Raw genomic sequence first — 13,566 nt, 5'->3', positions numbered from 1 at the left:
AAGCTGCAGACGGGACTGTATTTCGGTAACCTAGAGTACACTACAAAAAAATTACGAAAGCTCGGTGGAACCGAACCACACGTCGTTTCGGGTACCTACCCGAGTCGTATTTGCGAATTATTTTTTCAGCACGTCACCGAAGTCCTTCTAAACAGCTGAACCGATTCTTATGAGATTTTGTGCGTCTAGTAGGTTTGGATCGGATTCACAATTCGATCCGATAGAAAATATTTTTCACTCACACAAATCAGGTTAACGGGGGGTTTTTTTTTTTTTCTAAACGTGATCAAACAGTAATCGAAACAGGTGCAAATGCCGTAAGAATGAATGTTGTGTGTCGGTTACCTGCCGAAAGAGTCCGCTCGGCGGATCGCTCCGTTGTGGCCGACCACGTTACAGTTGATCGGCTCGCACTTGGGCAGGCACGGCGTGACCAGCGCCTTGAACTGGACGATGTCCGAGGTGGGGAACTTGAACGCGTCGAACGGCGCCTCGAGTATTTTGACGGTGCCACCGGAGCCGGTGCTCACGGCCGATATGGGGCCCATGATGGCCGGGTCCGTGGGACAGCCGTCCCGGTCGATCAGCAGTATCTCGCTGGTGTCCACGCCGTCCAGGGCGATCAGCTCGCGCACGAATATCTCGTACGGCGACCGGTCGTCCAGTATGTGGAACCGCAGGCTCAGAGGGTCGCCCACCTGTGCCGCGTGTATATCGCCGCCCGCCCGGTTCGTGATCCGCATCATCACCGTCGGCGATATCACGAACGCCGTTTCCTCGGCGCCTCCATCGCCCTGTCCGTGACCCACGCCCAGCGGCTCCGACTCCGCGGACGCGCCGTCATCGTACTCCGGTTCCGCGGCCGGGGCCATGGCCAGCTCGATGCCCTGGCCCACGCTCCGGTTCTGCAGGTCGTACGTGCACCGCACCGACAGCCCGATGTCCTGGCCCGTGACGATCTGGTCATGGTGCTGCGAAACCAAGTTCCGGTCGGGTTAGACACGCGCGTTTCAAGTCGAGAGATAAGAGAGCTGCGCGGTGGGTCGCGACGCTTTCGTTCGCACACGCCCAGCGAACGCGTCTACACGTGTGTTATTGGAACTTTGGAACCGAGTGGTTTGCAAAATGTTACGTCGGATTTTATAGCGTTTATTGCTAATTGTTATGGGACACGGATGAAAACAGCGAAGTGAGATGTACATTTGTTTTATTTTGCATCAGGGATTTCAGAAATTAAATTTCAAGTCGCTATTTTTTTTTTTTGCATATTTGAAGTGTTTCAAATTTTTTAGTACTACTTCCGAAGTCTTGGTACTATCTTTCATTAATACGCACATCAATAACTGATGCTTTATTTTTATTTTTCATAAATATTGTTTATGTGCAATGAAAAATAATATTCATTTATGTAAGATAATAAAAATTCTTAAATTTTTGTTTTTTGTCAATAATTTTTTTTTTAAACTGTTCAAATATTAATTTTTAATTAAAATTTTAATTTATTTTTATAAAATAATATTATAGATATTAATTCAAAAGATAAAATAAACTGTCAGTAAAAGATAATAAATTAAATTTTGATTGGCATTTATTTATTTTTTTTTTTTTGTTACTATTTTTTATGGTTTTAGGGCATATTTTAAGAGTTTCCGGTCATATTATAATGCAAAATTCAGTATTTTTCAATGCTATAAAATCCCAACACTGGTTACGTAATATTCAAAACGGTATAGAAGTGTTCGGTATAAAAATGGGTCCGACTCGATGTTTTCGCGCGACTTAAGATAATTTCATGAGATAATGAAAATTATCATATTTTTTTTTTTTTTTTTGGTACGACTCACATATAAAGTTAAGGATTGCAAACCAATGATAATTTAATAACTTTCTTCTGTAATATTGACTTTTTAACTTTTTATTTTCATCCTTCTAGTGATTTTTAATATTTTTTTCGGTTTACAAACAAATAATGTAATTATTAAACATAATTTACGCGTTATTTATTTTTAACCAAAACAAAAATGTTATCATCATATGAACATCTGTGTAGCCCTTTTCCCGGCGAGGCACACCAATCACAGAATTTGAATGTTTTCATCATCTCGAAAGATAAAGGTTACATTTTCGTAGGGCACTATATACGGAAATACAATCGCGGAAAACATGTTTGTACACACAAGAAGCAGGGCTGCCGGAACCATGGCGTACTTTGCGGGCAAAGTATTGACCATGTTAAATATTCCGCGACGATGTACACATGAGTGTACAGTTGTATGGTAGTAATAAGTCGGAAGGAATGCGGAAAATGCAAGCCGGAAAACAATACGAACGTATAATAATACTATTATTGTTGGCCGATCGGTCGGACGAAGCGAAAAAATAAATATAGCCATTCGTTCCGCGGTCGGACGACGGTACGCCGCGAACAAAACCTGTGCCACGCGTCGGGTTGGCGACGGACCGGTAAAAATGGAAAGCCAACAAAGGAAAAACGAAAAAATTAAGGTCGTATTATTCCCGTGGCTGTTGCCGTTGCGCGCGCGCCGATGCTAACGCGTCGTTCTAACCTGGATGATGATTTCGGTGAAGAACTTGCCCGGATGATCCTGCCGGACGTCGCAGTCGGCGCCGTGGTAGTCCAGGTGCAGGTCAAAGTCGAGCGTGTTCTTCACGTCGTTGACGCAGGAGTTGGGCCTGTTCTTGGCGTACACCTTGCCGTCGAACAGCCGGTTGGTGTGCACGGACGCGACCATGTCCGTGCCGCGGCAGTCGATCTTTACGCTGAAGCACGACGACATTTGGTACGTGGTGGCGCCCGCCACGGCCATGTACGGCTGTTCCAGCTGCGACAGGCTGGACATGCTGTGGTGCGAGATGCGGCACACGTTCACGCCCGTCTCGTTATAGTCAAACGACCGGCACTGGAACTCCTCGGCCGCCAGGCACATCTCCTTGCACCGGTCCATGGTGGCCACGTTCTCGAATATCGCGTCCACCGTCCGCAGCAACTTGCCGTCCAGCTCCGTGAAGTCGCACATCCGCGGCTGTTCCACCACGCAGTTCGACTCCATGTAGTCCACTGTGCTCGCGGACCGATTGTTGATCGACGGCCGCCCGGACACGGTGAACCGATCCACGTCGTTCACGTGGCAATCGCCCGTCTCCTTGTTGAAGTTGATCGACCTGCGTAGTAAGACAAAAAATTATAAACGATCGAAGCGTTTGTACGGTGTACGCAAGAGAAAGCGAACCCGGGAGGTTCGGTTTTACCAGTGTTAATTTATATGTTAACAAAAATAAGAGACTTTAAAGCAGACCTACGCAGTTTGAGATTTAAACGAAAAACTAAGAAACTTGGTTTTTCTATTTTTCGTCTAGGAAACTCGGACATCAAAATGAATTGAATAAGTTCATCACTTCTTAACGGCGCATTGCGTCCGAGAGGATTACGTGGTGATTTGTCTTTGATACACAAGCTTGAAAACCAGATGAAAACGAAAAAAAAAACAACCGAATACAAACTCTGTTGTAATAATAATATTGTTAAAACCCGCGCTCCTAAAATGTATCGTATTATACAACCTCGAAAACTCGAATTATTGTTCTGCATAAGAAAGATCACTGAAAAAACTATTCAATTCGTCTATCTACAAGTGCGATCATTACATAATTTATTCATTGCACATCCGCCTTGAACATTATTATCGAATCGATAAACGCCCAGGTATTCGTCCATTACGTCGCGGTGGTTTCGTGCAGTTGTTCGGGTATGTTTTCTTTATAGCGGACCGCAGAGTGTATGGGTTATTGACTGACATGTCAATCAGACACTCGAGACGTCACGGATCACCGAGCTCGGCTAGCTGCAGGATGCAGACTCCGGTTACTGTCCTGCGCGCCGCGGCAAAAGGAAGACCACTATTATCATAGCCCATTGGGTTTCGAGTATAATTGACTCGCGTTTGCGTTTCAAAGTAATAATCGCGTCAAACGATTTAAGTGTATGCTATTTTATTGACTCTCGCGTTGTTATTATTATTGTACGTTATTTATACGTATTTTAATCGTGATCCGACAACGACGTGTACAGGTATTCAACGTTCGGACTTTCAGAGCAGAGGTATAGCACGTGATAGTATAGGTCAGGTTAGGTACACGTGCACGCTATGCTGTTAAATTGTAACAAACGTCACTTGATGCCTTCTAACTCGTGGCCATCACAACTCTATCAAACTGATCTGATAATAATACGTAAACGAGAGTTAATTGTTTTAATTCGTGTACGGTGAATTACATAAATTATATGTTATTAAAAGCATATGGAGTACTCTTGTCTAGAAGTCGTTTTGATTTGAATTTATAACCTGAAACAACAGACGGCTCACAATAGACTTGATATATTCTTAGTCGTTGCATCTTGAATATATAAGAAGTTTATGGAATTATATAACTTAAATTTTAGACTCCGAGTGAAATTTTTTTATTTAATAACTGTTCAAACAAGTTCATTGTTTTTTTTTTTTTTGATTTGCCTTTGTTCGCACATTACAACAGAGCGGTTACATAAAGTTCAATTTTCTATCATTAAATGTTCTGTTATGTATTTGTAAATCTACAACTTTAATTACTTCCACTCATTTACCTCGTTTGATTATAGATTGAGAACCGCGTTATACCTACTTAGAGAAGTCATTTTTCGACTTTCACAAACATGCGTTTAGCCATTTAAATACTAATATTGACTTAAAATTGTTTTTTTAATATAAATATAATGTTGATTATTTAATCGTATGATCAATTTATGATTATAAATTATCTTCAGAACTATGTAGGTACGTTAATCGGTCCGAAGAAGAAAGATGTCACGCAAATTTCTGCAATAAAAATCGGGAAAAATCGATAATCATTAGCTTTATTTATATAGAAATGTATTATACATTGCCGTACTTCCAACCGGAAAAGTATTATACTTGTTCATAGACTGAGATTACAGTTTACACAATGCGTAAGTGTAAGGTAAATAAATTACTTTTCTGTACTTGCCCAAACATAATAATGTACAAACGTTAATTTCCTTTTTACACTTCCGCATCTACAAAGAACCACTCTAAACTTTAATCTGAATTCTCAGTAGTATCTATGTAATTTGATGGTGTGCATAACAAGAAGCAAGATTATGAGAAAAAAAAATCGGACACAAATGAATACGTTCATATTCAATTGTTTCATAATAATGTATTCATTTAATAATTGTTGTAGATACCAAGAATTTTCCAAACCGAATAAATTATTCTAATTGTTGGTTTAATATTATGTATATTTTTATGACAAGTTGGTAAACACCCAAGCAATGATGTGATTATGCAATCATTAAATATTAAACTGCTACCATTAATTTATCCACGGACTGCCGCGGGGAATCTGGTAATTAGCGGTTAGGGAAATGTATTACCTGCACGTACGATTGATCTATAATTTAATTGTATTTGTGAAACTTGCCTACACTGGAAACTCTTTTCATTCAGACACTTGTCCATACATCCAGCCCGAGTGATTGCTTTGTAGTGCTGTTTAGACGAAACTTTCAGTTCACCGTGTATCGTATCAAAACTCCACGACCGTTGGTTGCACGCCTTTGGTGCCCGAACACATATTTTTCGAGCAACCGTTGTGGTGTGAGTTGGATACTGCGATCGTTTCAACGGAAAGTCTGAAAATTGAACATAAATTCATCATGTTTCGTACTTATTTTGGCTATTATAACATAGTAGTATATTAAAATATTATGAACAACATACATTTTTTAAAATTATAAACGAAAAGTTATATTTTTTTTTAACAAATTTTTAACAAAACGTTTTTGAGATGTTAAATTTCATATAGACACATCAGAAAATCAAAATAAATAGTTTTGAAAAATGCAAGTTTTTTATTCAGATATGTAAAGATATATTTTACGTAAACAACTTTTAAGATTTGATAAATTATAAATTATTTTTCCATCTTAATAGCAATTATTTTTTGTTTTTACATATCTAACGATATTTCATGTTGATCCGTCCAAATACTAGAAAATAAGTTCATTAATTTTAGGAAAATATAATTTAGGAATTGAATATTAATTTGATTAAATTAGTTTATATCAGTTATGTATTTGATAGTTTATTTAGTAAGTATTTAGTATTCGTCCGGCATACAATTTAGAAACGTAAAAATAATTAAATTATGTGCCTTATACACCAATAACATTAAAACTTCATAACAAAATGATATTATATATGTACCAAAAAATAACCGTGATTTGTTTGGTTCAAAAACATAGTGTCAGTTCATGGTTCGGGTTCACCGCGTAATATTAAGAATATTATGTGGCCAATAGAAATGAATACAACATAACTATTCGAAGCAATTAAAACCACACCGAGTGCAATGGTCGGAGATGTTTGAAGAGGACTTGATCTCATATAAATTTACGATTTTTCATTCATAATAATTAACAAATATTGAAATAAATATCATTATACTTAGTTTTTTCTCATTTTTCCTTGGCATTTTATGTTGGATTTTCGTAACCAGTTCCGCAGAATGTGTATTACACTTTATTCGCGCCACTATACCTATAGTTGGAATGATCGCCATGAAATACTATGATACTAGCTTACCTAACCAATTAAAAAGTAGTATAAAAGAACTGAAACAATTGTAGTCAATTAACCTACAACTAATTGGCAGAAAAAATATTTCCAAAATTATATTTCGAAGGTTTTGATTTAATCTTACAAATTGTTTGCGAATTCCAAAACATCACGTTTTTACTTTCAGAATTGGTACTCGTATTTGTTTCTCTTTAGTAAATCGACCACCGATGTAATTTTTTTTTTTTTTATCAATAATTGTTATTATTATAATACACATAAATTCATTAGTTAATAATTATTTCATAAATCAAAATAGAATTAGAAAAAAAGGTGCCTAAATTATTTTTCGACATTTTTTATTTAATTTTGTGAAATATTGGTTAGTTTAAGAAAAATTTTCCATCTTACGACCAAAATACTCATACGTGTTTCAAATAAAACAGCCAATGTAAATTGTTCCATTTTTTTCAATAGTAATTACTGTTAAAATTTCATATTTTCAATGAAGTGATTTTTTTTTTATACATTTATTAAAACAAAAAATTGGAGAAAGCGGTATTATTTGTACAGATTTTTTTCCCGTTTCGTCAAAAAATAAACAACACAATATAAGAATAATATTTAGAACAAACCGGTGTATTTTTATTACGCTCATTATTTTCGAACGAATGAATTGATTTTGACAGTTTAATGGGTATCGGTAATACTTCATATCGTAAGTGTGTTGAAAAAAAAAACGAAAGTAATTTATTGAGTATCAAGCGTGAAATATGAATTTCTGACCATGATCGATATGATCTATAATAATTCTCATCGAAAAAATTATCACGAAAGAAAAAATATTAATCGAAGTATGATGTTATTGCGCGGTATGGAACGATTCTCACGTAGTTTGACCAGTTAAACGGTCTGCTTTTGGCTTTTCTCAGGACTCAGATAGGTGTTTTGCTTCCAGTGCAAATAAATGTAATACAATATTAAAACAATGAGATGCAAGAAAACTGTACGCCTTACGGTATTATTGTTTTTCATTTACACGGCTAATGCATTTGGATTTGCATGCATCGGAAACAAAGAGCGCAAATTCGTTTCGAATCCATTAATTAATTATACAGTCACTACATAGTATCTAATAGTTATTGCCTCGCTTCAACAGTAGTTTAAATCCGTACATAATTCATGCCACTTAACTGTTGGCCGAAAAAAATTGATCCAATAATAAATGTTTATTTACAGACCAATGATAGTCGTTTAATTACGTTTATAAATTAAAAAGTTATAATTGTGTGCTCTATATTCTTAAAAGTATTAACAATATTAAATTTTAATTTTTTTTTTCACTCTCTATTATACCGAAAGACGGTTTATGATCACTGATGTGGCACATAGACAACCCAAATAATTGAATTTCATACTATTCACTGTCGTGTCATCGTGTAACGCTATATATATGTTCGGTCCGATGTGATATACATAATGCGCATTAGACGCCGCTCAGTCATGAGATTAAAAAATAAAACTACTGAAAAATTATTCGTGCTCCTTTCTTTTCTTTCTTTTATTTAATTTTTATTTCAATAACACTAATACTGTTTTTGTATTTTGATCAAAAGATGATTTTTTATTTTCCAATAATTATTATTCTTAATTGGAAAGTACAAAATTCAAATAAACAATCTCAACATCAAAATAGAAAATTATAATAGTACCTATAACATTTATTCGCAAAATGTTTAAAACACAATTTAAATGAAAAGTAATATACGAGTAAGCAATAGGAGGCATCTATTCAAACAATTATCGAATGACTTTTTTTTACACACTATTTGATTTGAAAAATGCCAATTTCGCAGCAAATCAAGGAACATTATTCATTTTTTATACAAATAAAAGAAAAAATGTTGATGTATTTTATTCTCTTGGTTATCAGGACACTATGGACTAGCCTTTCATTCTCATTAATATTTATTAGCCATAACTATATTTTATAGCTCCGTTATAACCCTTAAGAACTTGGAACTTCAAAACATTATTTAACAGATTTAATACAAAACTCAACATACAACGGTGACAATGTTATCTCGTTATGTTTATTTTGCGCACGTATAACCAAATATTATTATATAATTAAACGATCGTTGTTATTGCGTTTGTTATTTTTGTATTAACCCAATACTTATTTAAGTACAATTTAATTCGAGACTGATGAATAAACGACGATTGAAGTGTGCTCAACCGTATTGTTAATCTGCGCATTAAAAATAAACGTATGTACAATGGTACATAAAGAAGTATGGGAATAATAAGTGAATTTATTTACAATATTATAGGCATTAACTGTTAAGCGAAAAAGGTAAAAAAAAACTTTCTACATTTAAATGTCAGACCTTCGTGCAAATCACTTCCTGCAATATACTGTGCATTCGGTTTCTGTATGATGCGACACTTACATTATTGGCATAATGTCGAGGGATATTTATTTTGTATCCTTTAAGTCGAGATGAAAGAAACATTGACTTATACACTTATTTTATAACACTTTTCACTGAATATTTTTCACAACGTATCACATTTTACAATTCCTATATTCTGAAATCCGATGGAGATAATTTGCATATAGGTTTACAATGTGTGTGTATGTATATATATAATATGTATAAGTGTATAAATATAGCAGCAGTATGGCATTTTATTTATTTACTTTTTTTTTTTTTTGTACGCAGTACCGTAACTCATAGATCAATATCGTTTGTTAGTGTACCATTATTTAAACCGGACTTTGGTAAAGATTTGTACTTATTTTCTTTGAACCTATTGAAAAGTGGTTTTATTTTAATCGAATTTCATTATGTTAAATCGCACGTACTCAATGTTTTATTCAACTTCGCGGGATTAGTTTCTATTATTGTGCGTGCGGAACTTTCGAAGACAATATTCGCCTTCGGCAGGATGGCCCGAACAATTAATTGCGAAATCATGTCAATAAATAACTAGAACAACTCTTATCGCCCATCGGATAAATCCATTCGAAAGTGTATGTCCCGTGCTCTGGTCTGATAGCTTATCAATCGCATGTGTTCATAGTAATTTATTTGTATCCGATAAAGTATAATGCTGGGCGGATGGGCAGTATAATATGGGAAATTCTTTTGATCGCGTGCCACACAGCCAGTGCCCATACGAAATATTACCAGACAATTGATAATGTGTAATGACGAAGCATATATATTTTTGTACGAGTATTGTGTATAACTAGGTACCCGCCGGTCAGATAATAGTCACATTGAATTTCTTTTTTGCAGAATAATGGAAATTTCTCATCGACTACTCAACGACCGTCCGATAGTGACGTTCATTCAAATGACAATATGCCTGTTTTTAATAATATTAATGATTTAGGAATACTCACACACATAACTGCTTTATGCGTGTTATGCTTACATTGTTTATGCAAACACACACACACACGAAATCATATTATGCACACCGGCTGACGACGACTGTTTTATTGCAACTTTTACATAAAATATTTGATTTACAAACGTATCTTTGAACGTGTTCATCTATCATATCGTACATAAAGGGTGATGTTATTCAACGTCAAAAAATCGTTTTCTCCATCAATCCGTGTTAATGAAAAATAAAAATAAAATCAATTCATAATACGAATAGCCAAGAATATTTGTGCGCAAAATAAATACCAATATTAAAAAAAAAAATTTTCTCGTATAATAATATTTAAATTTACGTATATACACTTTCATGTACAATAAATATGGATGGTACACGATTTTAATTTTATACTTCGAAGTGGAATATAAATAAGAAATTCTCGATACATAAAAATGATTATGCTAATAATTTGTGAACGAGTATTCGAGTGTAAAACATCGTGTAATACTTCTCCGCTCATCAAGACTTTATAGATACTTGTAGTTGATTAGTCACTAATTAACAACTGGTTTGACTATTATACTAAGATATTTTTAGAAAATTTATTTTAAAATCTATAAGGCTATTAAAAAAAAGAAAGTTAACTTTAAATACAGTTTACAACTTCGGTTTCGTGCAAAAATGTCGTGAAATACAAAGTAATATTTTTATACATTAGTACACGCTTCGAATTGTATAAAAATATCGTTTCATAAATCATATTCATTTCTTAGAAAATAAGTAAATTCAAACCGTGTTCGTCGTTAAAAGAAATCACTCTGTACTCGAATTCATTTACACCGATCGGATCCAATTATTGGATTATATTACTTGTATTAATTATGCACTGTAATAAGGTGGAGGATGTATAATATCATTGTCCGTCATGCGCCCACAACTTGTACATGTCTACGTGTACCCGTACATACCGGATACTAATAATAATTTACGTCGATGTTTTCCACGTTAACCTATTATGCATTATGTGAAATGATTGACTGGGTGCGTTGTTCGAGTTGACGTGTAATAAAAACGGCTTTTATTTAGTATAAAATAGTATAGTTTGTACGGGTAAGGTGCCGCGACGCGACCAACTCGCGCTGTTTACATCGTGAAGGAATTACGAATTCATTGACGATTGCCGGTAATGATACAATCACGATTTTCCATAGTATCCTGTCTCTGCGCATAACGCCGTCCACCGTGACCCACTTTTGACAACAACATCTGTCATGTTGGTTCACTTTTTTTTATTTTTTAAACAATTTAACTGAATCGGATCTTATTTGAATAATGCACCGTGTACAATGAATGTTTTTTTTTTTATTCTTTTGTCCGTTTTAGTTTCTCGTTTTTTTATTTTTTTATTTTTTATGTTTGCGTTCTTACCTCTGCCTACTATAGTTACTAATAATACTATACGGAGTACACAAGCTATTAACGCTCTGCGCAACGTTTATAGAACGGACGTGAACGCCCTTTGAAGCAACATTACGTCCGCGAGACATATATTGCTCCATTAATTTCTAATGATTATCTTAGGTCAATAAATTCACGCATTCTCGTACCGTTGACTTGAATATCATTTTATTATAGTAATAGTTTCGTGTGCATATACATTTGGATCGAAACTGTAGCCGAAGACATATTGGTAACTAAGGTCAGACAGATGGACGACAGCAACATGTATAGCATTTACAAACGTTACGGAAAAATGTACGTGACAGGAGAAAAGGATCAGGACAGCATAATACTGGAGAACAGCTTACTCCATTCTGGTTTTTAATATCACTGGGATTTTTACTATTTTTTCACATCAACAAAAAATTGTCTTAAATTATAGGAATTTACACCCAGCAATGCATTGTATTGATGCACAGCCTTCTTCCAAAGGTCTTGGAACAAATTCATTTGGGGACCCATAAATCATCAAAATAATATACGAGTATGATAAAAAATAATATATACCATGTTTGTAAAATGTTGGTAAATATAGTTTTCCGAACCTGAACCAATCAAGATCATTTGAATACGTCGATATAATGAATTACATTTTTAATGATTTCTCATCAATCTATTACCAGTTACCACATCTAATACAAATTTAATTTATTCCTAGATAATTTATAAACAGTCGTGGAAAATGTAAACTTTGATGTTGTCGCATCGATAATTGCGATAGCGAATTTTTTAGTAAATTTGGATAAAACTATGTCATTCTTCATACACCAGCAATAACCATAATAAATAACAGTTATAATTATTCAGAAATTAGAATAACTGAAAATGTAGCCTGTAGAATAGCCCTTAAATATAAATAAAAGTTAATTTTATTTAATTAAAATTTATTAATTTTTCATAAAGAAAAATAGTTTAGAAGTAATATATTATTATAAATTATCTCTAATGGGTAACCATAAGTATTTCTTATCAATCTGGACTTCAGGGGGCCCCTTTAAATTATCCTAAATTGTAGCACGGGGTAAAATGGTCCCATTGTCCCTCCCTCCTGGCGACGGCGCTGTATTTATGCATAGAGAAATAATTTTATTAAAATCGTACGGTTTTAGTATAAAAACATGAGACCTCCATAACTTTTGCGTTCGACATATCGATAAATAGACGTAAGTGCGCACACGCACACACTGCACGTATACTGTACTCCGTGATGACTGTGTGATAAAAAATAAAGCGAAAATATGAATAAATCTCATAGCAAGATGTATAACGCAATTTCGAGCAACACGTACTGCATTCAGCTGTTACGTTATCGTACCGAGGACGTCGTTCCTGCAGAGCTGTAGGTATGAATTATTACTTTTCACGTAGATTAACTTGAAACGTGCAAGTTTTCACAGGCTTATTTATGAATAATTCACAAGCGACACGAATTGAAAGCAAACACAACGAAACGTTTAATTTATTCGACGTATCCTGGCTAAAATACATTACTTTTGTTATTCTGAAAATCAGGGTACCGTTAACATTAAAATATATAAATATACCTATCTGTATAATTTAATTTGTTTTACATTTGAAAACGATTTTTTACGCGGGCGATTTGTACTGATCGATTAGATCGCGGTTTAACGAAGACAATGGGGGACTTGGTAACGGCCAGAGAAGGAAAATATATTCCGTTCGTTACCTGCGAGAACTCCAGCGAAATCGATTAATCGGCTCACACATAACAATGTACATGTAAATAGCAAAAATACCGATGTAAACGGTTCGCCAAGACGTCCGACAACGTTATGTACTACGAAACCGTGTATGCACTATTTCACTTGACGTGTATTATCAATAATAATACTTTAGGTGGGTAACACAATAATAAATAAATAATATAAAATATTATGTTGTCCCGTGGCTGATGAATTACTCGTAACACGTCCGATGCATTAAATATATATATATATATTACAACGGCACAAGACTACAGGTATGCATGGCGTTTGGAGTCCACCTTTTATTCGTTATAAGTTGTAATCGAACT

The 13,566-nt window shown here is 34.9% G+C and overlaps 1 protein-coding gene across 1 annotated transcript in view; it reads right to left on the bottom strand.

The window, feature by feature from the left end:
* LOC112686544 overlaps positions 1 to 13,566 on the bottom strand; it is a 33,936-nt gene that overhangs the window by 8,374 nt on the left and 11,996 nt on the right. Inside the window, exons 2-4 of the mRNA XM_025558920.1 lie at positions 5,500 to 5,710; positions 2,568 to 3,183; positions 346 to 971 (exon numbers count right to left, since the gene is read on the bottom strand). Of these exons, the coding sequence (XP_025414705.1) occupies positions 346 to 971; positions 2,568 to 3,183; positions 5,500 to 5,710 (1,453 nt within the window). The remainder of the gene's footprint in view (positions 1 to 345; positions 972 to 2,567; positions 3,184 to 5,499; positions 5,711 to 13,566) is intronic.

Source organism: Sipha flava, unplaced genomic scaffold (genome assembly GCF_003268045.1).
Source record: "Sipha flava isolate LNK unplaced genomic scaffold, YSA_version1 0_pilon_pilon, whole genome shotgun sequence".
NCBI lineage: Eukaryota > Metazoa > Arthropoda > Insecta > Hemiptera > Aphididae > Sipha > Sipha flava.
This window is presented reverse-complemented; position numbering and strand designations above follow the sequence as displayed.